General features: G+C 42.5%; 1 protein-coding gene across 1 annotated transcript in view; it reads right to left on the bottom strand.

The window, feature by feature from the left end:
• Nucleotides 1-27,487, bottom strand: part of LOC117517330 (glutamate receptor ionotropic, kainate 1-like) — a 164,730-nt gene that overhangs the window by 79,066 nt on the left and 58,177 nt on the right. Inside the window, 5 exon segments of the mRNA XM_034178324.1 lie at nucleotides 1,619-1,791; nucleotides 1,794-1,821; nucleotides 3,605-3,718; nucleotides 20,330-20,374; nucleotides 20,559-20,666. Coding sequence (XP_034034215.1) covers nucleotides 1,619-1,791; nucleotides 1,794-1,821; nucleotides 3,605-3,718; nucleotides 20,330-20,374; nucleotides 20,559-20,666 — 468 coding nt within the window.

The following is a 27,487-nucleotide window of genomic DNA, read 5'->3' as shown; positions in this document are numbered from 1 at the left end:
GGCTGTACATAAGATTTTTGAAATGGAGCAGTATGGTGGACATTTACCATTAATCCAAGTACAGTACAATTTCACCAAGACCTCTAGTAGTGGATATTTACAATGACAATTTTGAGGAATTGGTCAGCTACATCTGTGGTTGCTATTAATTCGATTCGATTCTATTATTTATTTTTATCCAGCAAGAAATCAGAACTTATCTCAAAGTGCTACACATGAGGAAGGTCTAGACCTTACCCACCCCATGTTGTTGTTTCCTGCTGTCCTATCTGAGTGTGTCTCCTTTTGTTTGTTGTGTGTGCCCCGTTCCTTGCTCCCTGTGTGCAAGTCTGTGTCTCCCCCTCATCCATTGTGTGCACCTGCATGTCTTATGGATGTGTATATGTGTGTCGATTGTCTCCCTCCTCCAGTGTGTGGATGTGTGCATGTCATTTGTCTTTCGCCTACAGTGTGTGGATGTGTGTGTGTCATTTGTCTTTCCCCTACGGTGTGTGTATGTGTCTGTGTGTCTGTGTGTGTGTCTCCATTCCTCCTTATTGTTTTCTGGTTGTGCTGTGCCTCCTCTGTGTTGTGTGTATGTCCATCCGGTTGTGTGTTTTTATTATTCTGTTCTGGTCCGGTTCCCTGTCCTGCATCTCAGTGTCATTATGTATGCGTGGTTATTTTTCTGAGTTCCACGTTGTTGTTTCAAGGTATTCTGGATTTTGTTTTTTGTCATTATTTTGTGTTATTTCCGTATTGTTTTCCCTTCCACAATGGCTATGTTTAGATTTTGTTATTTATTTTCAACTCTCCCTTTGTTGTCGTTTGCTTTGTTGATCACCGTCCCTGGTCAGTTTAGTTCTGTCACTTCTATGCCACGCAATTTCCCACGTGTGTTTTTGTTTTTCTGCCTTTGTTTCATGCACCTGTCTCATTTGAGGTTTCAGTATTTAAGCACACCTGTTTGGTTGTCTCATTGGCCTCATTGTCTGACAGTGTTTGACATGTTCGTTGCATCTGAGTTCCTTTGCCCAGCTCCACGCTTTTGTGAGTGAGTATTTTTGTGTTTCCTAAGTATTCCCTGTGTTCCTGGAGGCTTCTGGTTCTGTGTCTGTTTGATTTCCTGTCTGTCCTTCAGCCTTTTTGCCTCCTTCGTTTTGGGTACCCTATTTGTACGTTGTCACTCCACTAATTGTGAACTGTTTCACTAGGCTCAGCCAATAAATCTGAAGGGTTTTTTTTGCCATATCCTCTGAGTTTTCCATATCTGCATATTTGTTATTTATTTATTTATTATATATACCACAAAACAATGTTTTAGCAGGTCAATAAACAGAAAAAAAAGCACACTGTATATGTGAACTGAATTTTGAACCACTGTTGACTTTTATTTGCTTGTCAGGTTGAATTTTTGGGCACATCAGAAGCAAAGTTAAGTGCTGACACCAATTTCCTGAGAGGAAATTGGAAAGGAGGCAAACAAAATTGCTTAATTTTTTGTCCAGCAGCCTGAATTTACCTGGAGTATGTCTGCCATTAACAAACTGGCTACTGAGAAATTTCACAAAACTGGGAAAACAGGTATTACACCTAAATTTTGTTCCTTGTCATAGTGTTTATTTCTTGTTCAACTCACATGATCGATCAGCTCCCGGACCATCCCGTTCCACTCTCCTTTATCATTCTGGGCTCCATATTTTCCATCAGCAACCAATCTGACTTCATACGTAAAACCCAAGATGTTGGAGAGCTCCTTCAACAGGTCCAGACAGTAGCCCTCAAATCGATCATTCCCAACCCGCTCCTTGTCTGATTTTTAAGCATCACATATGGATTTTCCTGTATAACAATACAGAAATTAGAATCTCAGGTTTAACGGGTGGTGGGAAGAAATATGTGGTATGACTTTAACTCATAGAAGCTCAAGGGGTTACACACCTCTGGTTACTGCATACAATAAAAGTGGTCAACAGCAAAAATACAAATGTGCTAAGCTGTTGACATTAATATGTCAAATGGAAACAAAATTTAAATTTCAAATACAAAAACTAATTTTGTCAAAAAAAATTAAACTGATAAACATATCCAACCTGTGTACATGTCCATGCCTAGGGGTATTTTTTGATTTATTTATGTTTTAAGTCTGGTGTAGTGTTCTTGACAATCATCTGTGGTCTCCACACTGCTCAAGTGCAAATCTTTCATACCCAACAGTTATTACCCATTTCTATTTCTGTATAAATCAGAAGCAAATAACAAATTCTTGTCAAACGCTAACCATTAGTTTATAGCTTGGAAGTGACTTTTTTCTTGCTATAATTATGTTCCAGGGGTGGGCACCGAGGGCCAAGACAGTGCAGGTTTTCCTTGCAGCCATTCACCTCAGCAGGTGGTTTTGCTGATGAGCTTCTCCCCTGAACATAAACACCTCAACATCAATGAAATCACCGGCAGAAAGGGAAACCTGCAGTGCCTTGGCCCTTCATGGCACATGATTGCCCACCCCTAAACCTTTAAACCATAATTTCCTCTTTCTTTAAATGCATCCAGCGCACAATGACATGATTGTTGTGTAATTATTGTTTGGGTACAGCAACTACTTTGTTTGCAGTTTGTCATCAGAATCACATCTTTTTTCCGAAATGATGCTGCAGCGAGATATCGGGTTTCATGCAAAATCTAACATGAAATGTCAGTCAAAATACCAAAAAGTCCTCAATCAATCAAACAAATATTTATACTTCTCCTCCTACCTTTGCAGTGTATCTCGTATGAATAATAACAGATGTACAGAATACATTCTGGCATTACTAAAATACCAGCTGGTAGGAGCGCGGTTTGTACTGGTCGTGAGACAGTAGGGCAGATTAACACTAGCCTCGCCTGGGATGAAGGCCAGAGCCCCAAGTCACATAAGGCCCCATATTTTTCCTCCACAACCATATTGTAGAAGTTTGCAACAAGCAGATGGAATAATCAGTGAGTCACAATAAATGTTGCATGAGTGGGAATGGTTATACTTGAAGCACAAAAACACTTCTTATTGTGTATAAACTATAAGTTTAAGAACAATAAGTCTTAGGTTTAGTTTTCCCAATTACCTATGGCCTCTGAAAATGAGGGGACCTATGTATGAAAATGACCATAATTCTAAGACAATTAATGTGGTAGTTTTGGTTGAAAATCTTAAGTAACATCTTGATTATTAATTCCAACTCCTTTGTGGTGGTGTACAGAGGCATCAACACAAAAATAGTGTCACTGTCCAACTACATGTGGACCTGACTGTTTATTCTGTGACTGTAATGTGATTTTTAAGGGCCCACACATAAGTGTATCCCCAGGGGCCTGTGGTCACTTGAATATGCCACTGATTGCGCCTCCATCAAAACAGTCTTGAAGACACTTCAGTACTAATTGTTGTTTGATTACCTGAGTTGATAAAGCCTTTGAAAAACCCAGTGGTCCTTTAATTAAAGTTTCGACTATATTTCTTTTGCCAAACCTTTACAAAACCTATCATCTCGATGCCTCCATTTTTCCCTTTTTCTGTGCTTTATGTGTTCCAGATGTCTTCCCCGTCGTTTCCCTCTGTTGCCCTCCGTTTGACCTTCCTCCTCACCAGTATTGTGGTGACAATAAGAGTCCTGTTAGCGAGCGAGTCTGTCACATTGATAGTCTTCTCTCGGTGGGACTCTGTCAGGTTCATCCCCTTGTACGAGTTCCACACAGCAATCTGGAAAGACAAACATGGCTTCAGATTTACTGGACTGCATCTCTGATCAACAAGAAGAGATATGACGATTTAAACAAAGAGGCCAATAAATTTTATTGTGTTTGAAAGCAGAGTCTCAGGAGAAAACTAGAAACAGCACCAATACACTCGATCAGCCATTCCCAAAATTAAGAATGTCCCTGCCCACTTGGAAAGCTGAAAATATTGTGGCCCAAAATATTTAATAAAGATCAAAATTATTAGCAAAGTATCTGTTTTATTATTATTATTATTATTATAATTATAATTATTATCCATGAAAGTTGTAAACTTGTATAGTATATTATTGCAGCTCCACTAATGATAAATGTCTCCATCATTAATATAAAGGGTTACCAAACACAGTGTGACATGTTAAAAGAAGTTAAGTCTCAGAGCATGTAGGGGCGCTGCATATCGCCACATCCACCGGCCGGAGCAGGAACAGTGGACTTCACCTGTGTAGAGAACATGGACGAGGTGATCCAGATTTACTGTTTATATTTTAATGGTCTGTGAGGATGTCAATGGAACTTGAGAGACACAACTCAGTGGGCATCATTCTGTAAGTTCGTGAATAGTTGTTCACACTTTTCTTCTGTTTATTTTTTATTTGTTTATTTATTTATTATGTTCAGTGCTTTTTCTGCCTAAAGTCAGGGGAATTTTCACCACCTCTTTCACATAATAACACTGTAATAGTCCACAACCATCCTGAGCACTGTGGTTAGACAGCAGCAGTGGCATAGCAACCTCAGCACAGGCCCCAGTGCAAGATATATTGACGGGTCCTACGCGCATGTTACTAGTTATTAGACGTACACATGCAATCATGCACATGCCCGCATCCATCCACACTATGAGGTCAAGATTGATTTTTTTTACCAACAGTGTGTTGGATTTTACAATCAAATAAATGACCTGGGTTATTGTATTAGAAATTTTTAAGAGGTCAACAATCTAGATTAAACACCCCAGTTCTAAATCGCATGCGCACAACAGTCTGCAGTCAACAAACCTCATCATCGCATCAGACAGCATGGAAGGAGCTGTCTAACTCATGGTGGTGCTGAAATGACTACAAAATAAGTTTTCTTGCAAAGTCAAGAGTGCACCCCTACATGATAAACCTTAGGGCCCCTTCACACATAGTACAAATGTGGTCGAATTGCGCATGAAGTGCGCATGAAGCAGGAATCGTATGCAATACATGTAAAATCGTAGCTGCCTCCAATGCCTCATACACCTGTTGCTACAACTATTTGCACACACCAGTGGCTGAATGACACAGTGTGCCCTGTGAGAGCCCATCGAACCCTCTCTCGGCAGGTGTTGACCAAATTCCAGGTGACACACACGCTTGGCACTTAGAAAATGTGTGGCCACTTCGCACTATTAGCTCAAAACAGTCAGCAGACAATCACTGTTGAGCTGGATGTGAAATTTGTCTATGTGCCCCAACGAATGTGGCTTTGCAAACAGCAACACACATGTGGTCTGCATGTGTATCGTACATGTGCGTGTGTGTCACACTGCCCCCGTCATGGACTGTCAGTTCATGTGGACACATGTCTGAATGTCATGACTGTCTGGCAGAACACGCATGTCCTGTGAACGGAACGCGTGTGTCGCGCTGCCCCCCCAACTCCCATTCCACCAACACATGTGGCATGGCGGGGAGAGGGGGAATCACATGGGGGCCGGACAGGCAGGTCAGAGCACACACAGCACAGTGAGGTGCCTGTCAGCAGCTGACCACAGACTCACTGACAGTTCACATCACACAGACACAGTGACATGTTGGTGTGTGCACTGGGGGGATAGGAGGTGTGTCCACCGACAGGAGCGGCTGTGGAGACCTGTGGTTCTGGACATCCCAGGTGGGAAACATGTACCGTGTTTGGATGTACATGAACTAACAACTGTGTACTGTGACGCGCGTGTCTGCTTGCTGTGCTTAAGTCGAAATACATTAAAACATATAGCGCTTTTTCAACGAGCTGGAGAGCGCGCACATTGACAGGCTGTTCCAGCTGGAACAGACTGTCAGTTCATGTGGACACAGCAGGCGATCTGAATGTCACATCTGTCTGACAGGACATGCGTGTCCTGTGAACGGTGCACCGCAGAACCATATGACAAGCCAACAGTGCGACAAATATACCACTTTCAGTCACGTATCAGCAGAAATACGCCGTAACAAATGCCATTTGGTCAGTTATCACAGTGTTTTTTTTTTTCTCTTTTTTTTTTTTTTTTTATAAAAATGCGTGTTGTCCTTGTTGATTTCAGGCATTTTTCCCCACTGTTTACAGGACAGCAATGGTAGCACAGTGGTAAAGTTTCTGTCTGGTAATCAGAGCTTACAGGTTCGAGTCCTGTGAGTGGCATTTATTTTATATTTAACCAGGGTTATGTAACCACGGGGTTCTGTATTGTGTCCCCTTTTATGTATTATTTATATCAACCCTGTGATATTCACTAATTATACAGCTGTTTTTTATTTTATTTTTCTCCACATTAGCGGCACAATGTGGTGAAACACGTCCCAGCTGCTTGCACTGTGCATTCTGCATTTTTTTTACCCATTACTTCCTCATCACCTCTGCTTCCTTCACCAACATGCCCATTGAAATCTGCTTCAACCATCACTCTTTCTTCCTTGGGAACACCCTCTACCACCCCATCACAGCAGGATCATGCACGTCTGCCCGGCAGCTCGATGTTTTTGTGGTTCGCTCATATGAGTTGTTCCACCAAGATTCATCCTGCTTTGTACTTATTCGTACTATGTGTGAAGAGGCCCTTAAGGCAAGAAGAGAAGATAATAAAAGCCTATAGCATGAAAAGACAGAAGAGAGATTTTTTGACACTTTATTTAAAGATCGTTAGACCAAACAGGCACCTTGACACTTGCTCTCCACCAGTTGTGCGTCAGTGAAATACTAGCCTAACACAGGAAGCACCAGAACCTGAAATAGTTGGACCTTCATTGTCCTGCAAAGATATCAGCATGGCCAAACACCTCTGTTCAGCAACCTCATGATTCCATAGACTCTTCCCAATCATGTTGTGATCCCCAAGCCTGATAATCTGGAGACATCAAACTTAAAGCTGACATAAGTGAATGTCTCTAGAAGCTCAGCACTTTCACTGCATGTAGATACACTTCTGATAGCCGAGTCCAGGACGTCATTGAAAAACTGGAATTTAGTCTTGATCCTGAACAGTTGCAACCAAGACACTCTAATTCATCACTCAGATTTTCAAGTGCTGCAATCAGGGTATCCACTGATTCAGAAAAGTTCACAACAACGTCTGCATGTTAAACATGTCATTTAAATCAAATGGCTTTGTTTTGTTACTTCTGATGACATTTTAAGAACAATCAAATATGTTTGATCATTTTAAATTTCATTTTAAAATTAAATAAATTTCTTCATTTTTAATGACTTCTCAGCCCACCTGCAGTACCTTGATGGCCCAAACAGGGAGGCACGGTCCTCATTTTGGTGATAAAAAGCAAATCAAGTGTGAAAAGATTTGACATTATTTGTTTTATGTCCTATGTATGTCCTTCTTTATTCTGTTTTTGGATCATGTGTTGAAACTTTCCATTCATGCACAGTTTCAAAAAAGTGATTATTTTTCCAGTTGTACACAGTGCTTTATCTAAAACATCCAACTATCCCAATCAGCCTCCATGATAAATTTGATGTGTGGCATTAGATTTCCCTCTGTTCCACATGAAATTAATCCAGTGACAGTGGATCATGATGTGAGCCATACCAAAATAGGGGACAAATGATACTGTCAGTAACTGGAGGATATTTTGGGGGGTATGACAGCAGAGACTGGATAAATGAAAAGTCCAGGATGCAGTTTGCAGCACATACTGTGACTGTGAACAAGTGTGGTGGAATAATCCTCACAGTTGTCACATTAGAATAGGCATTTGGCAGCTGGATTCTGACCCTTTCAAATCCCTTCATTGGTTAAGAGCAGGCAGTGATGCAACAAAATGCATTAACCGATCATATTTAATGCACTGGTGAAGACGAGCTTTCACTAGAAATTTAATCTGGGACCAAAAATAATGAATTGTGATATTTTTGGTTCAAAACAACAGGTCGGCCGTTCATTCACCACATAACAGAACCCAGTACTAGACACATAGAAATCGGAGCTACAGACTTCTTCAGAATCATTTTTCCCCAAAAGGGCCATTACCTGGTGAAAAAGATAACATGCTTTTAGCTGTCATTATATTCTATCTTATTGTGTTCAGCCACTCACACAGATAGAAAATGTGCTCGCTTATAACCTTGCTAAAAGCACTCAGCACTGCGGCCCTTTGGTAAGAGCACAATCCACTCTGAGTCCATAAATTTGTCTTATCTATAGCCACTCCAGATGAGGGATACGGCCAATAGGATTGGATTTAATTAACTGTATTGTCCCTAATCTCAGAGAAGGTGTATAGGAGCAGGACTAACCATATGTAGACCTTGGCTCAATTTGCAGTTACAGTGCATCCAGAAAGTATTCACAGTGCTTCACTTTATCCACATTTTGTTATGTAGCAGCTTTATTTCAAAATGGAGTAAATTTCTTTTGTTCCTCAAAATTGCACTCACAACACCCCATAATGACAACATGAAAATGTTTTTGGGAAAAAATTGATAAGCTATTAAAAAAATGAAAGAAAGAAATGGCGTGTACATAAGTATTCACACCCTTTGATCAGTGCTTTGTTGATGGACCTTTCTCAGCAATTACAGCCTCAGGTCTTCTTGAATATAATGACACACGCTTGGCACACCTATCTTTGGGCACTTTGCCAATTGTTTTTTGCAGCTCCTCTCAAGCTCCATCAGGTTGGATGGGGAGCGTCGGTGCACAGCTGTTTTCAGATCTCTCCAGAGATGTTCAATCAGATTCAAGTTTGGGCTCTGGCTGGGCCACTCAAGGACATTCAGAGTTGTCTTGCATCCACTCCTTTGGTATCTTGCCTGTGTGGTCATTGTCCTGTTGAAATACAAACCATCACCCCAGTCTGAGGTCAAGAGAACTCTGGAGCAGGTTTTCATCCAGGATGTCTCTGTACATTGCTGCATTCATCTTTCCCTCAATCCTGACTAGTCTCCCAGTTCCTGCCGCTGAAAAACATCCCCACAGCATGATGCTGCCAACACCATGCTTCACTGTAGGGATGGTACCTGGTTTCCTCCAAACATGACGCCTGGCATTCACGCCAAAGAGTTCAATCTTTGTTTCATCAAACCAGAGGGTTTTGTTTCTCATGGTCTGAGAGTCCTTCAGGTGCATTTTGGCAAACTGCAAGCTGTCATGTACCTTTTACTAAGAAGTGGCTTCCGTCTAGCCAATCTACCATATGGGTTGATTGTCAGAGTTCCAGCATTCCTCTGTGGAAAGAGAAGAACCTTCCAGAAGGACAATCTCTTTGCAGCAATCCACCTATTATACTATTGTATTCTCGGTTACCTCCCTGACTAAGGTCCTTCTCCCCAGTCGCTCAGTTTAGATGTGCGGCCAGCTGTAGGAAGAGTCCTGGTGGATCTGAATTTCTTCCATTGAAGGATGATGGAGGCCACTGTGCTCATTGGGTCCTTCAAAGCAGCAGAAAATGTTTCTGTACCCTTCCTCAGATTTGTGCCTCGAGAAAATCCTGTCTCACATGTCTACAGACAATTCCTTGACTTCATTTCCTTTGACTTCTTTTATATATATATATATATATATTATATATATATATATAATATATATATATATATATATACAAAATCGAAAAAAAAAAAAAAAAAAAAGCTTTTTTTGGTCTCTTTGTCTTCCTTCCTCTGTTCGGATGTCGCATCCAGTACTTCCCTAGCTGTATCCCTGACAACATCTGCAGTAGCTGTCCAGCATTTAGCTTAGCTTCAATTCCATCCAGTATCTGTCTCAGGCCTCCCATGAATTTCGTGGTCATCCTTATTCTGCTTCCACCTTCTGATCCTTGATTTAGCTTTCACTCTTTTCCTATTCTTCCCCTGTAAAGTCATTGTACAAACCACTATCCAATGCTGTGGGGCTATGCTGTCCCCTGCCACCACCTTACAGTCTCCAATTTGTTTCAGGTTGCACCTCCTGTGTGCACCTTCCTCCACTCATCATTCTTCTTCAAATATGTATTTTTCATAGCCATTTTCATACTTTTTTCTGCATTCTTCTACCCATTACTTACTCATCACCTCTGCTTCCTTCACCAACATGCTCATTGAAATCTGCTTCAACCATCACTCTTTCTTCCTTGGGAACACCCTCTATCACCTCATCAAACTCAGTCCAGAAATCCTCCATCTCACAACCTACCTGTGGAGCATATGCACTGATGACATTTATCTTCACCTCTTCAATTTCCAACTTCACACTCATCACCCTGTCAGACATCCAAATCACTTCCAACACACTCTGACACCATTTCTCCTCCCATCCACACCATGATACAACAGTTTGAACCCACCTTTGATGCTCCTGGCCTTACTTCACTTCCAGGACTATATGTCTGCCTTTCCCTTCTCCATCATTTCAGCCAACTCTCTCACTTTGCCAGTCATACTGTCAACATTCAAACTCAAAATTCTCACTTCCATACTTCTAACTATCCCACTACTTCTGGGCACACGCTCTGCCTCTTCTTCTTTTTCTTCTGCACCCAACAGTAGCACAATTTCCACAGGCACCCTGCAGGACGAGTGTTCCAGTGGTGGTCATTGCTAACCCAGGCCTCGAAAGATCCAGTAAGGAAATTCAGTGTGTGAACTGCATGGTTGGTTTGGCAAATTTCATGCCTGTTTCCCTTCCTGATGCAAACCTAGTCATTTAGACAGGCTTGGGACTGACAGTATGAATGCCCTGGCTTGTGCAACCAGAGTGGCTAAGATTTGACATCATTTATAGTGAACGCTCTTCCTTCTTCTGCCCTCCTCATTTACCCAGGCTTGGGACTGACAATCAGAATGTACTGGCCATGTATCCCATGTGGCTAACAAAATTATTTCATAAAATGAAAATGTGTTTTACTCACAACAGTGAGAATTATATAGAGTGAGGTACACTATTGATTTTCCCATACACAAGTTGAATCAACACTGAGGAGTTAGCTGAGCAAATTTATCACGCATGCCACAGAGCACTGTACAAAAACTGACAGGACTTCTCTCTCAACTGCTGAGAGTAAAACGTTATCTCACAATCCCGAGGCTCGTCTCCATGCAGAACCAAATCAGACTGGAAAAGCATTTCCACAGCACAGATACACACTGAGCCTGAGCCGAGGCAAAAAAAAAAGGACGTTTTCTCTCCAGAAAGTTTAAAATGTTCAAAGAAAATCATTTATTTCCCAAGTGACTATCACTTTGTTTTGCAATCATCCTCTTCTGAGTGTAGTTAACACTCCAATGCCCAAGAACTAACACAACTGCAGCAGTCTGATAATTCACATTTCATAAAGATACAGTAGTATTTTCTTCTGAGGAAAGACTTTTTGATGTCCAAACCAATTGAAGGGAATTAAAATTACTGAATAAATCAATACTTCTACTGCTTGACAGCTGCTGCCGACCCGCATATCATTCTGTCTGACAACGGCGGCAGAGAGGAATAAATTTTCCAACCTCTGACAGTGAACAAACTATGTGAGGGAGACGAATTAATGCACCATATATCAGTTTTTCAAAATGATTGGCTGCAGAGGTGAAAAAAATTCAATACTTTAACGTTTATATGATGTGAGACTTGGATCTCTGCGTCAATGTTCACTAAACGTGTATCATTAAAAAGAAGTGATTAAATATATTTGGATTGAAAATGATTGATAATGAAGATGTTTTGACCATTCACATCTCAGGTGTCACCCCGTTTAGGCACTAACTTCAGTTCTGGGGCAGCACATATCGCTACACACGAAAAATTGTCAGTTTAAGGATGAATTGATATTAGTTAATGTAGAGAACTATGCTTATCTCACTTAAGAGTCATGGGGTAGCTGGAGCTTGGTATCTCCGCGGTCAGTGGGTGAGACGTGGGGTATCCCTTGGGCAGGCTGCCAGTCTATAATAGGACTGACGTATAGATGGACACACAGATTAACACCCCTATTCGCAGTTAAGGTATAGTCATCAATTCATCTAACCTACATGTTTCTGGAACTGGGAGGAACCTGAGCAAACCCCGGGAAAGCATGCAAAATCCAGTTGTAACCACTAAGCTGCCATGAATGCGCAGCTGGAATTCTCCACGACACTGTTTTAACTCAGCTGCATGGACATGCAGCTGCAACTCCCCACAAAGCTGTTTTTACAGGCAGCCTGAACATGCAGCAGTATTTCTTACACATTTCACCGTTACTGAACCGACGACGGACACTTTTGAGCGCACACCAAGCTGTCTCTCTACCTGTTTGTGACAGGCTACATTCATGACTGCGTGCACGCGCAGCAGCAGCCCTTCTTCTCACAGTGAAGAGGGGCTGCTCTTCCATGCAAGATAAATTAAATTATCTTGCATGGATGTGCTTTATTTGAGTTGGGGCTACGTATATTTATTAGATGGAAATCCTGTACATAATCAAATTGAGTTCATCCAATGAGTTATTTGTTTGTGTGATCACTCAAAAAACTGACTCACTGGATTGTATTCCACCTAATAAATATATGTAATCCCAACTCAGTTAAATTACATTATCTTGAATGGATGTTTTTTTTTTTTTTAGTTGGGGCTACATACGAGGTCTGTCAATAAAGTAACGGTCCTTTTATTTTTTTCAAAAACTATATGGATTTCATTCATATGTTTTTACGTCAGACATGCTTGAACCCTCGTGCGCATGCGTGAGTTTTTCCACGCCTGTCGGTTACGTCATTCTTCTGTGAGCACGCCTTGGGAAGGAGTGGTCCCGCCCCCCTCGTCGGATTTTCATTGTCTGGAAATGGCGGAATGAAAAGGACTTTTTTTCCCATCAGAATTTTTTCAGAAGCTGTTAGAGACTGGCACCTGGAAACCATTCGAAAAATTTATCTAGCTTTCGGTGAAAATTTTATGGGCTTCACAGAGAATAAGGACTGTTACTACAGCTTTAAGGACTGCTTTAAGGACTGCTTTAAGGACGGTCGGCGCGCCGCGCTCCGAGCTGCAATGACGAGGCACAAACCACCGGATCTGTTATGTGTCGACGCGGGTTGAGGAGCGGACCTGCGTCAGACGGAACCCAGCGCTAAAATAACCAGAAAGCGGTTCCAATAACAAAACAATTTATTTCTTCCACCCTTTGGTGCATAACAATGTGTACAAACTAAAACAGCGTCAGTCTGGTGGAGTGAAGGCTGGCACGCTCTCCAGCGCCTAAAAGGATCGAAGCCCGGTGCTTCTGGACTCACTGTTACCGCCAAACACCCCCCAGGTGGACACGACAAACCGACTCTCTGCGAAGGATAGAAGAGGTGAGGTAAGTCAGCAGTTACAACCAATATCCTTCAAAAGGCACACACCATCAGCAACACATTCAGGTCTGTATTTAAGCTTTATGCAAATGAGCAGCTTCTCACAACAGGTGGAGGATCACCGGTCCGCACGCCACGGCAGTGAGAAGCGAGCTGCACAATTCTCATCACAATTCAAATATACTGCGTAACAAAATACCAAGTACTATCAACAATTAGTCAAACAATTAATCACCTCTGATGTGTGCTGACAGCATGTGTCCCTCACCCTTCTTCCTTCTCAGGCACGATGTGTCAAACCCAGGCGCGGTCCTCAGAGTTCCCGGCAATTCTGCTTGAATCACACATGGCTTAAATGCAGAACGCCATCTAATTATCTGCTTCACCTGAAAGTCTTTAAGTTTGCATGTGAGCACCATCCACAGGTGCTGCACATAACGTTGATGAGGGTGAAGGACTCTTCAGCCAGCACCTTCTCCACAGACAAATCAGTTTTCATACCACCTGGAGAGCAAGAAAAGAAAAGAAGAACACCAAAATGTCCAGCCACACCCCCCCAACACACAACAGGATCATTTCTAAATGGATGGCTCTGTGGATACGAGACCGTTGTGTGCTCTTTCTCTGGTTATCACAACAGGTGGACATCAGCCATTTTCCGGCAGATTTCACTTTTAACAAGAGATTTTGTCATGGAAAGCCGCGCGGGGGCTTCGCGCGTCACGACCGATTCGCTGATGAAGCGAGACAAAGGAACACCTCCGTTTCGGGGTGCCAGGGGACAAGTTGGGACATGCCTATCTCGGCTTTCAGTGCTTACCAGTCGAGTGAGTATAAGAGAAATTGTGGAGAGCTGGACATGTCCCAACTTGTCCTCTAACACTCCGAAACGGAGGTGTTCCTTTGTCTCGCTTCATCAGCGAATCGGTCGTAACGAGCGAAGCCTCCGCGCGGCTTTCCATGACAAAATCTCTTGTTAAAAGTGAAATCTGCCAGAAAATGGCTGATGTCCAGCTCTTGTGATAACCAGAGAAAGAGCACACTACGGTCTTGTATCCACAGAGCCATCCGTTTAGAAATGATCCGGTGGTTTGTGCCTCGTCGTTGCAGCTCGGAGCACGGTGCACCGACCGTCCTTAAAGCCGTCCTTAAAGCTGTAGTAACAGTCCTCATTCTCTGTGAAGCCCGTAAAATTTTCACCGAAAGCCAGATAAATTTTTCAAATGGTTTCCAGGTGCCAGTCTCTAACAGTTTCTGAAAAAATTCTGATGGAAAAAAAGTCCTTTTCATTCCGCCATTTCCAGACAATGAAAATCCGACGAAGGGGCAGGACCACTCCTTCCCAAGGCGTGCTCACAGACGAATGATGTAACCGACAGGCATGGAAAAACTCACGCATGCACACGAGGGTTCAAGCATGTCTGACGTAAAAAAATATGAATGAAATCCATATAGTTTTTGAAAAAAATAAAAAGGGCCGTTACTTTATTGACAGACCTCGTATATTTATTAGATGGAAATCCTACACATAATTGAATTAAGTTCATCCAAAGAGCCATTTTTTGAGTGTGGCGGAGGAGAAAAAAAACAAAAAATATAATTTTCATTCTGAGTGGAGGAGGATTATTTTTTCATTTATTCAAATGGCAAATCCATCTGTCTTATCTGCAATGTAAATAGGGCTTTAGTGAAGAAAGGGAGTTTGGAGCGACATTTCAAGACGATTCACAAAAGCTGGCATGCTAACTTCCCGGCTAAATCGCTTCTGCGTGACTAAAAAGAGCAGGAATTGAAAAGTCGGCTATCTGTTGTGTGGGCCACCAAAGAGGAGGTACTGCTGGCCCACCACCAGATGGCGCCCTGCCATACTGGCACCTTTATACCCTACAGAGGGCGCACGGACCTGTTGGTACTACCAGGTGCGCCCCGTTAGGCCGTCTTCAGCTGTCACTCATCATCATCATCTTCTCCATAAAAGCCTGGGAAGGACACCATAACTCTGCCGAGTTATCAGCTTACCTTACAGGTAAACCTACTCAGCCGTTTTGTGCCGTACGCACATTCATTGTAACTGAAGTCTTTGCAGTTGTGACTTATACTTGCAGCTTGTAGCCGAGTTTGTGGAAGTTGGAGGTTTTGGCGTCTCCACTCCTCACTTCTGACTTACTGAGTATAACCTTTGACACTGCACGTCCTCCAGTTTTTCCTCTGCACTCTGGGAGTATCTGGATTTATTCCTCCAAGAGGATAACTGTGAGTTGCTGACTGTTTGCTGGGTGAACACTCACCCACCTTAACCTGTTTTTGCTCCTGCCAGCAGTACCGGTCCAGCAGCCTTGGACGGTGGCCATCTGGGGAGGTCGGGTCTTGGCGGCTCTGGTGTATTGCAGGCCTCCGGTTGGCGGTGGGGCTTCGTGGGTTCCGGCTCTTTTCTGGATAGGCGTCTCCTACCCTCGGGCCTGCCCACGTGTCACCTTTTGTTGTGAATTGGACTAAGCATATTTGACCTGTGTTTGCACATTGCATAATAAATTGTTATTTATTCGTATTCCTATTGACCGTTCATTTACGCCCCCTAACGTGGGTCCGTGCATTCACTTTCCTTACAGGATAACTCAGCCACATCATGGACTCCGAGGGGCGTTTACCACCTATGGAACAACCAATGGAGATGCAAGGTGCGCAGGCTCCATCAGGAGGTGCGCTGGGTGAGCTGCAACACATTCTTACCAACCTCACTGCTCGGTTGGATTTGTTAACCAAGCAGAACATTCACCTCAGCCGTAGAATGGAGGCTCTCACCACGCAGGTTGAGACATGCGCATCAGGCGCGGCTGCAGCCACTCCTCCTCCTGTGGACCAGTCACTTAATAGAGAAGGTTCAGTGGTCATTCAAAGGTCTCCTCCCTTGTCACCCGAAGCTTACATCAGCCCCCTGGAACCATACGGGGGTTGTGTCGAAACGTGCACGGACTTCTTAGTGCAGTGCGCACTCATTTTCTCACAACGGCCCGTGATGTACGCGTCAGACCACAGCCGGGTGGCTTATGTGATTAATTTACTTCGGGGCGAGGCTCGTGCCTGGGCTACGGTGCTCTGGGAGCAGGACTCTCAGCTCCTTTCGAAATATACTGGGTTTATTAGGGAATTTCAACAAGTGTTCGATCATCCCAATAGAAGCGAGTCTGCTTCAAATGCTACTGTCTATGAGACAGGGACGATGGAGTGCGGCTGATTACGCAATCGACTTCCGTGTTGCAGCAGCGAGGGCCGGTTGGAATTCAGTACCACTCTGCGCCACTTTCGTAAATGGGCTGTCTCCGGCCCTGAAGGAGCATCTGGTGGCTAAGGATCAGCCGTGGGATTTAGACGGGCTTATTGATCTAGTTATTCGATTGGACAATCGGTTAGAAGAATACAAGCGGGAGCGAGACGAAGGGCGTGGCCGGGCATGCGCTGTCCCTCTCCGTTCCAGATCTGAAGTAGCGCCGTCCTCTCCCCGCTCCAAGGCTCGAGCTTTCCGCGTAGCACCAACTCCCCCTGCTGATGAAGCTATGGACACGAGCAGGGCAAAAGTAAATTCAAAGGATAGACAGAGGAGGCTGGCCCGTGGAGAGTGTTTTTACTGCGGGTCGAGTGAGCATGTGCAGAAAAACTGCCCCAAACGGTTAAACTCCAACGCTCGCCCTTAGAGACTGGGTTATGGGTGAGCCATACAAATCACATGGGCATTCCACAGAAATGTGCACGACTCCCAGTCACAGTGTTTGAGATCCTCGGTGCCACCTGGCGATGAAGTTAAAGAGGAGGTCAGAGTCCCCCCCAATCTTACGGAGGTGCCGGCTGAGTATCATGACCTTGCTGACGTCTTCAGCAAGGATCTGGCACTCACCCTGCCCCCTCACCGACCGTATGATTGTGCCATTGATTTGGTTCCAGGCGCTGAGTATCCGTTCAGCAGGCTGTACAACCTCTCACGTCCTGAACGTGAATCAATGGAGACCTACATCCGGGACTCATTAGCTGCCGGGCTAATCCGAAATTCTTCATCCCCGTTAGGTGCAGATTTCTTTTTTGTGGGCAAGAAGGACGGCGGTCTCCGTCCATGCATTGATTATAGAGGGCTGAACGAGATCACGGTTCGCAACCGATACCCGTTACCTCTATTGGATTCAGTGTTCACGCCCCTGCATGGAGCCAAAATATTCACAAAACTGGATCTTAGGAATGCTTACCATCTGGTTCGGATACGGAAGGGAGACAAATGGAAGACGGCATTTAACACCCCCTTAGGTCACTTTGAGTACCTGGTCATGCCGTTCGGCAACACCAACGCCCCCGCGACGTTTCAAGCTTTGCTTAACGACGTTCTGCGGGATTTCCTGCACTGATTCGTCTTCGTATATTTAGACGATATCTTCATCTTCTCCCAGGATCCTGAGACTCATGTTAAGCATGTCCATCAGGTCCTTCAGCGGTTATTGGAGAACCGGCTGTTTGTGAAGGCCGAGATGTGCGAGTTCCACCGCACCTCTCTGTCCTTCTTGGGGTTCACTATCTCTTCCAACTCCGTCGCACCCGATCCGGCTAAGGTAGCTGCGGTGAGAGATTGGCCCCAACCGGTAAATCGTAGGAAGCTGCAACAGTTCCTAGGGTTCGCCAATTTCTACAGGAGGTTCATTAAGGGCTATAGTCAGGTAGTCGGCCCCCTTACAGCCCTGACCTCCACAAAAGTCCCCTTCACCTGGTCGGATCGATGCAAAGCCGCATTTAGGGAGTTGAAACACCAGTTTTCGACTGCACCCGTTCTGGTGCAGCCCGATCCTAACCACCAGTTTATTGTTGAAGTGGATGCCTCTGACTCAGGGATAGGAGCCGTGCTGTCCCAGAGCAGGGACTGACCATCGGAACCTGGAATACATCCAGACCGCTAAGCGTCTGAACCCCAGGCAAGCCCGATGGTCACTGTTTTTCGGACGCTTCAACTTCAAGATCACCTACCGCCCCGGGACCAATAACATCCGGTATGACGCACTGTCCTGGGTGCACGAAGAGGAAGTTGGAGCAAGGCTGTTGGACCCACCGGACACCATCTTACCGGAATCCACTATCGTCGCAGCCCTCACATGGGACATGGAGGGTGTGGTCAGGGAGGCCCTGACGCATCATCCGGATCCCGGAGGTGGTCCTCCCAACAAGCTGTATGTGCCACCAGACGCTCGGACTGCCATCTTAGACTTCTGTCATGGTTCCAAGCTCTCCTGCCATCGGGGGGTGCGAAGAACCGTGGCAGTGGTCCGGCAGCGGTTCTGGTGGCCATCAGTCGAAGCCGACACCAGGGACTACATCCGGGCCTGTACCACCTGGTGTATTGCAGGCCTCCGGTTGGTGGTGGGGCTTCGTGGGTTCCGGCTCTTCTCTGGATAGGCGTCTCCTACCCTCGGGCCTGCCCACGTGTCACCTTTTGTTGTGAATTGGACTAACCATATTTGACCTGTGTTTGCACATTGCATAATAAATTGTTATTTATTCGTATTCCTATTGACCGTTCATTTACACCCCCTAACGTGGGTCCGTACATTCACTTTCCTTACACTATCAGTGCAATGGTCTATAAATATGGAAGATGTAATGAATGTGACTAATAAGTTGTGTTCGGGAGTCTGAGGACGCATTTATTCTGTGCGCAGCTGGAGGAGGCACACCAGAACACACAGACGATAGGTGGCTCAGCAGAGGTATATTTCTGGAATGGTTTTCTGAATTGTTGCCAAAATTAAAGAATTTCTGAAACATTGAAACCATGCTGAATATGCACAGCTTTTGGATTTAGCCTTTCTTACCAATCTGACTGACAAGCTCAAGGACAAACATCTTCAACATGATCAGCTCCATGAGCATGTTTAAAAGCAAGTTACACCTGCTATCAAGCAGGTTGCAGTAGCAACAGGACAATGACTGAGTGGAGCTTGAGAGTGCATGTTGTGATGATCAGGTGCAGAGCATCTTGTCAGAATTTGACAAGCACTTTACTGACTTTGCATCCATTGAACCTGTTGCAGTTTTCACTGTTTTCCATTTGGGGGAAATATAGATGTGGATTGTATAACATCCAAAGTGGCATCACTCTTCAACCTGAATAGCTGTGATATTGAGAATAAGATCCTCACACTGAAAAAATGACATTGAGCTCAAATCCAGAACAACACCTGACATGAATGTCCAATTCTGGAATCTAATGCAGAAAGAGAGTGCCTGCTTATGGCTGGCACTCAGCTCCTACTATGAGAGACTTTCTTCCTCCTCTCAGTGGCAGAAGTCCCATTAAGGTAGGGAACAACTTTTCCAACTTGAGGCCAGTCCAAGGCCTACTTGTGCTTATTCTTTTCACCATGCACATTTACTTCATTATTTTTGTTAAAACTTTATCATTATGTGCCAGAAAATTGTGTTATTATATTGGTGCACAATAAATTCTGGCTACACTATGGCATTTGATATGCCTTGGTAGATCTCGATACACTGTCAACTTTAAAAGTAGATCTTGGTTCAAAAAAGGTTGGGCACCCCTGCTCTAGCTGTTAGTACGTCATCTAGCATGCTCACGTGTCAATCATCCACATAAACTACATTAGAACGCCTCAGCAATCTGATTTTTACAAGTCCTGAAGCCTGACGCTTGCTATCATTTCAACAGCAATCATGCCTCTTGAGGCTGTCTATGCATTGGCGAAGTACATAATAAAAGGTTGTCTGACAAACTGACAATGAACAAATCCCTTGCCTGCATTACTTATACATCATGTGTTTGTCAAAAATGAATGACGGGAACATTAAATGTTACACTGAGATATTACTACTTTCAGGAAATTAATGCTTTTTTTTAGTCGGCAGTACAGTTTTGACAAGTGTCAGGGCCAAAGCACAGGCAAAATTTAAATGTCAAATACATAACTTTGAGGTATACAAAATCAGTGAAGAGAAACAAGGTTGACAAGGTAAGCAGCAGGGAGGTGTGTGGCATATAGAGCGAGGAACAGAGGAGTGAGGAAAAACAACAGAGGCTCAGGCCAAACAGGGCAGCAGCACAAACCTTGATCCACCTTTTGGTAAGGCGACTTCCACCCTCCACAAAACCCTTTTGAAAATGTGGAAATAGCAACATGAAGGACAGTGCAGCATTAATCAAATTCACATCGCTACAAATCTTAACCAAACAATAAACATGGATGAGAGAAAACGAAACACACGTAATGGAATGAATCAGTCGGCACTGCCACCGCATTGCAATGTAATTGGCTGTTCTGGGCCTCAGTGCTCACCCTGGCAGCGCCGTCCTCTTTGAGGCTGATGATGTCCAAATCAAAGTCTCTCCTCAGGCCATCTGTCTTATTAAGAACAATGTGGCCTGTCAGTCCATCCCACTGTGCCTGCAGAGAAGAAAAGCGCACACAAAGAAAGAGAAGATAGTCTGAAATGTTGTCTTTAAAAGTTCCTTGTGTCGGTGCACACGTTTTATTTTGTTTTTTTGTCCTTTTTTTGAGTGAGCCTATGAAAACATCTCAGGAGAAAAAAGTTACAGTGAGAAGTTGGAGACAACAACTCTACCCGCTAACTGAGTGAACGATCGCTGTTGACGTTACATTTACTGCAGTTTGGGTTGTTGTGCATAAAAATGCCAAAATTTTACACGCATTGAATGCATGCAGTCAGTTAGGTATTCGGATGGTGGTACACTTTTTTGTCATGTTGCATTTGTGCATCACCACAGTGGAGATAAACAAAGCAATCAGAGTGTCAAGGTTAAAACTATTTAGGAAATGCAGTCATTTTTATACACAGTCCTTTGATTTTCAGAGGCTATAGATAATTGAACAAAATCAATATAAGGATTATTTTTAATATAAATGATTGCTTTTAGAGCCAATTGTCTTTAAACAAGTACTGGATGGATTGCATGAATATTTCCAAGTCATTAATTATGTCTTAGATTTACTTACATCATGGATTAAGAAATATGAGGGGTGAGTGAGACGTTTTGAGATTGACCCTGTCATTCCAACATCATTTCTCCATAAAGTGTGAACTTTTGACTCACTAGGTGCAATGCTGAGAAATGTTGTTTTCACAGAATGCAAAAGATGGAGATCCACACCCTGCTCTTTTCTGGATCAATCTTAAAACTTCTCAATCGGCCCTCGTACAAACAGAAAATTGAGTAACCGAGCAAGAAAGAGGCTAGTGAGGGAAGCCACCAAGACAAAAGATCAACAGCAGCACGACAGTTTGTGACTGGTGAGTAACACCAGATGGACACCAGTTCATTTACTCCTTTTCAACATGTGGCACATACTATGGATGGAATACAGCTGACATAACTAGGTCATGTGATCAGCTAGCTTAGTTGCCAAGAAAGGCTTGCTCGGATTGGTCCATTTCACAAATGAATTCTGTTCTTCAACACTCCCTCATTTTAACTTATTTGTCTCAAATCTAAGCAGAATCCACTGTGTTTATCTGTGTGTTTTTCTGTGGATTATGAAGAGAGACAGAAAAAAAGCATGTGTGCTTCACATCACAGATAGTAAGTAAGACCCTTTGGCTGCTCCCTTGTTTTCACTCAGGGTGTCCACAGTAGATCCAAGGTGGGTCTGCATGATGATTTGGCACAAGTTTTACACTGAATGTCCTTCCTGACAAAACTCCACTTTATATGGAGAAATGTGGCAGGGGTGGGGTTTGAACCAGGACCCTTCCAGCACAATGAAACCAAGCACACTAACCACTTAGCCAGCACCCCTGCTGCTTCACATCACAGGTCCTAAGATTAATTAAAGTTTTCTTTATATGTGATAATTTGTTCTTTTTGTACAACCCCAGTTCCAATGAGGTTGGGACGTTGTGTAAAATGTAAATAAAAACAGAATACAATGAATTTCAAATCCTCTTCAACCTATATTCAATTGAATATACCAAAAAGACAAGATATTGAATATTAAAACTCATAAACTTTATTGTTTTTGTGCAAATATTTGCTCATTTTGAAATGGATGCCTGCAACACATTTCAAAAAAGCTGTAACAGTGGTATGTTTACCACTGTGTTACATCACCTTTCCTTCTAACAACACTCAATAAACATTTGGGCAGTGTTGTATAGTAACGAAATAAAAATACTCCACTACTGTAATTAAGTACGTTTTGGGAGACTTTGTACGTTACTTGAGTTTTTTTTAATTCAGCTTACTTTCACTTTTACTTCACTACATTTCCGACATTAATTGAATACTTCTACTCCGATACATTTTCTATGCACCATGCCGTTACACGTTACAAACACACACACACACACTCGAAAAAAGTTGTGTTTTCACCCAGAGACACCACTGATTACTAGTGACTGTAACAAAGTCAGGCCGATTTGTCATGGGGCATGTCCGGTAGGCTTTTTTGCAGTTGTGCACTTGAGGGGTGTTTGTCAGGAAAATGATAATTTCTCTACATTGATTACAGACCTGCAGCGGGTCTGTAATCAACTTTTCTGCAGCACGGCTTTGCTTTGAACCTTGAACCAATCGAAGCAGTGATTCGCAGGTCGAAGCAGTGCTTCGATCTACGATTCGTGGATTTTATTTCGCTTTATTCTAATTTTTTGCCCACTAAAATCCTGAAGAGCATATGTCTGTGAGTAATATTTAATATTTTTATGTTAAACTGACCTGTTATGGTCTTCTGAAACAGTTGATAGATGTATTTTATAACTTAAAAATGGGACAGATGCTAATGCGTTAGCATGTCTATGGCGTTTTCAGTGTTAAAGTTAGCATTAAGCTGTTCACATCAGCACATTTGTGTTGATTTGTTTTCTGTATAATTAATGGCTCAGCGTTCGATGTCGTAAAAGAGTCAAATTGTAATTTTTTAAATTTATTTTTATTCATATATTATAGTAACAACGATAATAGTCTACATAATAGGCAATAATATTCAATAATAATAGACTAATAATGTTACAATACAATTTTAGAGAAAGAGACAAAAAGAACCTAATGAAACAAAACACAACAGAAAAGATAAAACCACGTAACAATGAAAATAAATAAATACATATAGAAATAAATAACTGTTTCCTGTGAACACCTAGTGAGTAGCCTACTCTCGTTTAGGTTTTGAAACCTTGTTTCTGAAGTGTTTTTGTGTGATGTGCACAATTTTCAGTATTTTGACTAATACTACCAGTCATTTACAAGCCGAGATAAACTTTTATTTAAAAAAATCAGTCCATTTTTGATTATTAACATTTACTTGTACCTTTACTTTCAATACTTGAGTACATTTAGTTGCACATTACTTGTCATACTTAAGTACAATAAATACTAGATAGTTTAAGACTTTTATTTGAGTAGCAATTCAATCAGTGACTTGAACTTCTACCAAAGTCGTTTTTTAACGGGTATCTGTACTTTTACTTAAGTGTTATTTTACGGTACTTTATACAACACTGCATTTGGGAACTGAGGACACTAATTGTTGAAGCTTTGTAGGTGGAATTCTTTCCCATTCTTGTTTGATGTACGACTTCAGTTGTTCAACAGTCCGAGGTCTCTGTTGTTGTATTTTGCGCTTCATAATGCACCACACATTTTCAATGGCAAACAGGTCTGGACTGCAGGCGGCCCAGTCTAGTAGCTGCACTCTTTTACTACGAAGCCATGCTGTTGTAACACGTGCAGAATGTGGCTTGGCATTGTCTTGCTGAAATAAGCAGGGACATCCCTGAAAAAGACGTTGCTTGGATGGCAGCATGTGTTGCTCCAAAAGCTGGATGTACCTTTCAGCATTGATGGTGCCATCACAGATGTGTAAGCTGCCCATGCCATGGGCGCTAACACACCGCCATACCATCATAGAGGCTGGCTTTTGAACTTTGCGCTGGTGACAATCTGGATGGTCTTTTTCCTCTTTTGTCCGGAGGACACGACATCCATGATTTCCAAAAACAATTTGAAATGTGGACTCATCAGATCACAGCACACTTTTCCGCTTTGCGTCTGTCCATTTCAAATGGACAGACGCAAATCCTTCTTAAATCCTCCAAACCGTGACTATCCAGGGTTGGGACCAGGAAGCAGAGTTGTAGTCTTACACACCTCTCTGCAGCTTCTCTCCCCCTGCCATCCCCTCATTACCCCATCCCCGTAGAGACGGTGCCTGCTCCCAGACTACCAATAACCAGCAAAAATCTATTTAAGCATAAAAATTCAAAAAGAAAAAATAATATAGCACCTTCTACTGCACCACAGACTAAAACAGTTAAATGTGGTCTATTAAACATTAGGTCTCTCTCTTCTAAGTCCCTGTTGGTAAATGATATAATAATTGATCAACATATTGATTTATTCTGCCTAACAGAAACCTGGTTACAGCAGGATGAATATGTTAGTTTAAATGAGTCAACACCCCCGAGTCACACTAACTGTCAGAATGCTCGTAGCACGGGCCGGGGCGGTGGATTAGCAGCAATCTTCCATTCCAGCTTATTAATTAATCAAAAACCCAGACAGAGCTTTAATTCATTTGAAAGCTTGTCTCTTAGTCTTGTCCATCCAAATTGGAAGTCCCAAAAACCAGTTTTATTTGTTATTATCTATCGTCCACCTGGTCGTTACTGTGAGTTTCTCTGTGAATTTTCAGACCTTTTGTCTGACTTAGTGCTTAGCTCAGATAAGATAATTATAGTGGGCGATTTTAACATCCACACAGATGCTGAGAATGACAGCCTCAACACTGCATTTAATCTATTATTAGACTCTATTGGCTTTGCTCAAAAAGTAAATGAGTCCACCCACCACTTTAATCATATCTTAGATCTTGTTCTGACTTATGGTATGGAAATAGAAGACTTAACAGTATTCCCTGAAAACTCCCTTCTGTCTGATCATTTTTTAATAACATTTACATTTACTCTGATGGACTACCCAGCAGTAGGGAATAAGTTTCATTACACTAGAAGTCTTTCAGAAAGCGCTGTAACTAGGTTTAAGGATATGATTCCTTCTTTATGTTCTCTAATGCCATATAACAACACAGTGCAGAGTAGCTACCTAAACTCTGTAAGGGAGATAGAGTATCTCGTCAATAGTTTTACATCCTCATTGAAGACAACTTTGGATGCTGTAGCTCCTCTGAAAAAGAGAGCTTTAAATCAGAAGTGTCTGACTCCATGGTATAACTCTCAAACTCGTAGCTTAAAGCAGATAACCCGTAAGTTGGAGAGGAAATGGCGTCTCACTAATTTAGAAGATCTTCACTTAGCCTGGAAAAAGAGTCTGTTGCTCTATAAAAAAGCCCTCCGTAAAGCTAGGACATCTTTCTACTCATCACTAATTGAAGAAAATAAGAACAACCCCAGGTTTCTTTTCAGCACTGTAGCCAGGCTGACAAAGAGTCAGAGCTCTATTGAGCTGAGTATTCCATTATCTTTAACTAGTAATGAGTTCATGACTTTCTTTGCTAACAAAATTTTAACTATTAGAGAAAAAATTACTCATAACCATCCCAAAGACGTATCGTTATCTTTGGCTGCTTTCAGTGATGCCGGTATTTGGTTAGACTCTTTCTCTCCGATTGTTCTGTCTGAGTTATTTTCATTAGTTACTTCATCCAAACCATCAACATGTTTATTAGACCCCATTCCTACCAGGCTGCTCAAGGAAGCCCTACCATTATTTAATGCTTCGATCTTAAATATGATCAATCTATCTTTGTTAGTTGGCTATGTACCACAGGCTTTTAAGGTGGCAGTAATTAAACCATTACTTAAAAAGCCATCACTTGACCCAGCTATCTTAGCTAATTATAGGCCAATCTCCAACCTTCCTTTTCTCTCAAAAATTCTTGAAAGGGTAGTTGTAAAACAGCTAACTGATCATCTGCAGAGGAATGGTCTATTTGAAGAGTTTCAGTCAGGTTTTAGAATTCATCATAGTACAGAAACAGCATTAGTGAAGGTTACAAATGATCTTCTTATGGCCTCGGACAGTGGACTCATCTCTGTGCTTGTTCTGTTAGACCTCAGTGCTGCTTTTGATACTGTTGACCATAAAATTTTATTACAGAGATTAGAGCATGCCATAGGTATTAAAGGCACTGCGCTGCGGTGGTTTGAATCATATTTGTCTAATAGATTACAATTTGTTCATGTAAATGGGGAATCTTCTTCACAGACTAAAGTTAATTATGGAGTTCCACAAGGTTCTGTGCTAGGACCAATTTTATTCACTTTATATATGCTTCCCTTAGGCAGTATTATTAGACGGTATTGCTTAAATTTTCATTGTTACGCAGATGATACCCAGCTTTATCTATCCATGAAGCCAGAGGACACACACCAATTAGCTAAACTGCAGGATTGTCTTACAGACATAAAGACATGGATGACCTCTAATTTCCTGCTTTTAAACTCAGATAAAACTGAAGTTATTGTTCTTGGCCCCACAAATCTTAGAAACATGGTGTCTAACCAGATCCTTACTCTGGATGGCATTACCCTGACCTCTAGTAATACTGTGAGAAATCTTGGAGTCATTTTTGATCAGGATATGTCATTCAAAGCGCATATTAAACAAATATGTAGGACTGCTTTTTTGCATTTACGCAATATCTCTAAAATCAGAAAGGTCTTGTCTCAGAGTGATGCTGAAAAACTAATTCATGCATTTATTTCCTCTAGGCTGGACTATTGTAATTCATTATTATCAGGTTGTCCTAAAAGTTCCCTAAAAAGCCTTCAGTTAATTCAAAATGCTGCAGCTAGAGTGCTGACGGGGACTAGAAGGAGAGAGCATATCTCACCCATATTGGCCTCTCTTCATTGGCTTCCTGTTAATTCTAGAATAGAATTTAAAATTCTTCTTCTTACTTATAAGGTTTTGAATAATCAGGTCCCATCTTATCTTAGGGACCTCATAGTACCATATCACCCCAATAGAGCGCTTCGCTCTCAGACTGCAGGCTTACTTGTAGTTCCTAGGGTTTGTAAGAGTAGAATGGGAGGCAGAGCCTTCAGCTTTCAGGCTCCTCTCCTGTGGAACCAGCTCCCAATTCAGATCAGGGAGACAGACACCCTCTCTACTTTTAAGATTAGGCTTAAAACTTTCCTTTTTGCTAAAGCTTATAGTTAGGGCTGGATCAGGTGACCCTGAACCATCCCTTAGTTATGCTGCTATAGACGTAGACTGCTGGGGGGTTCC

The sequence above is a fragment of the Thalassophryne amazonica genome, chromosome 9, assembly GCF_902500255.1.
Source record: "Thalassophryne amazonica chromosome 9, fThaAma1.1, whole genome shotgun sequence".
NCBI lineage: Eukaryota > Metazoa > Chordata > Actinopteri > Batrachoidiformes > Batrachoididae > Thalassophryne > Thalassophryne amazonica.
Note: the sequence above shows the minus strand (reverse complement) of the source record. Positions and strands in the feature narration are given on the sequence as shown.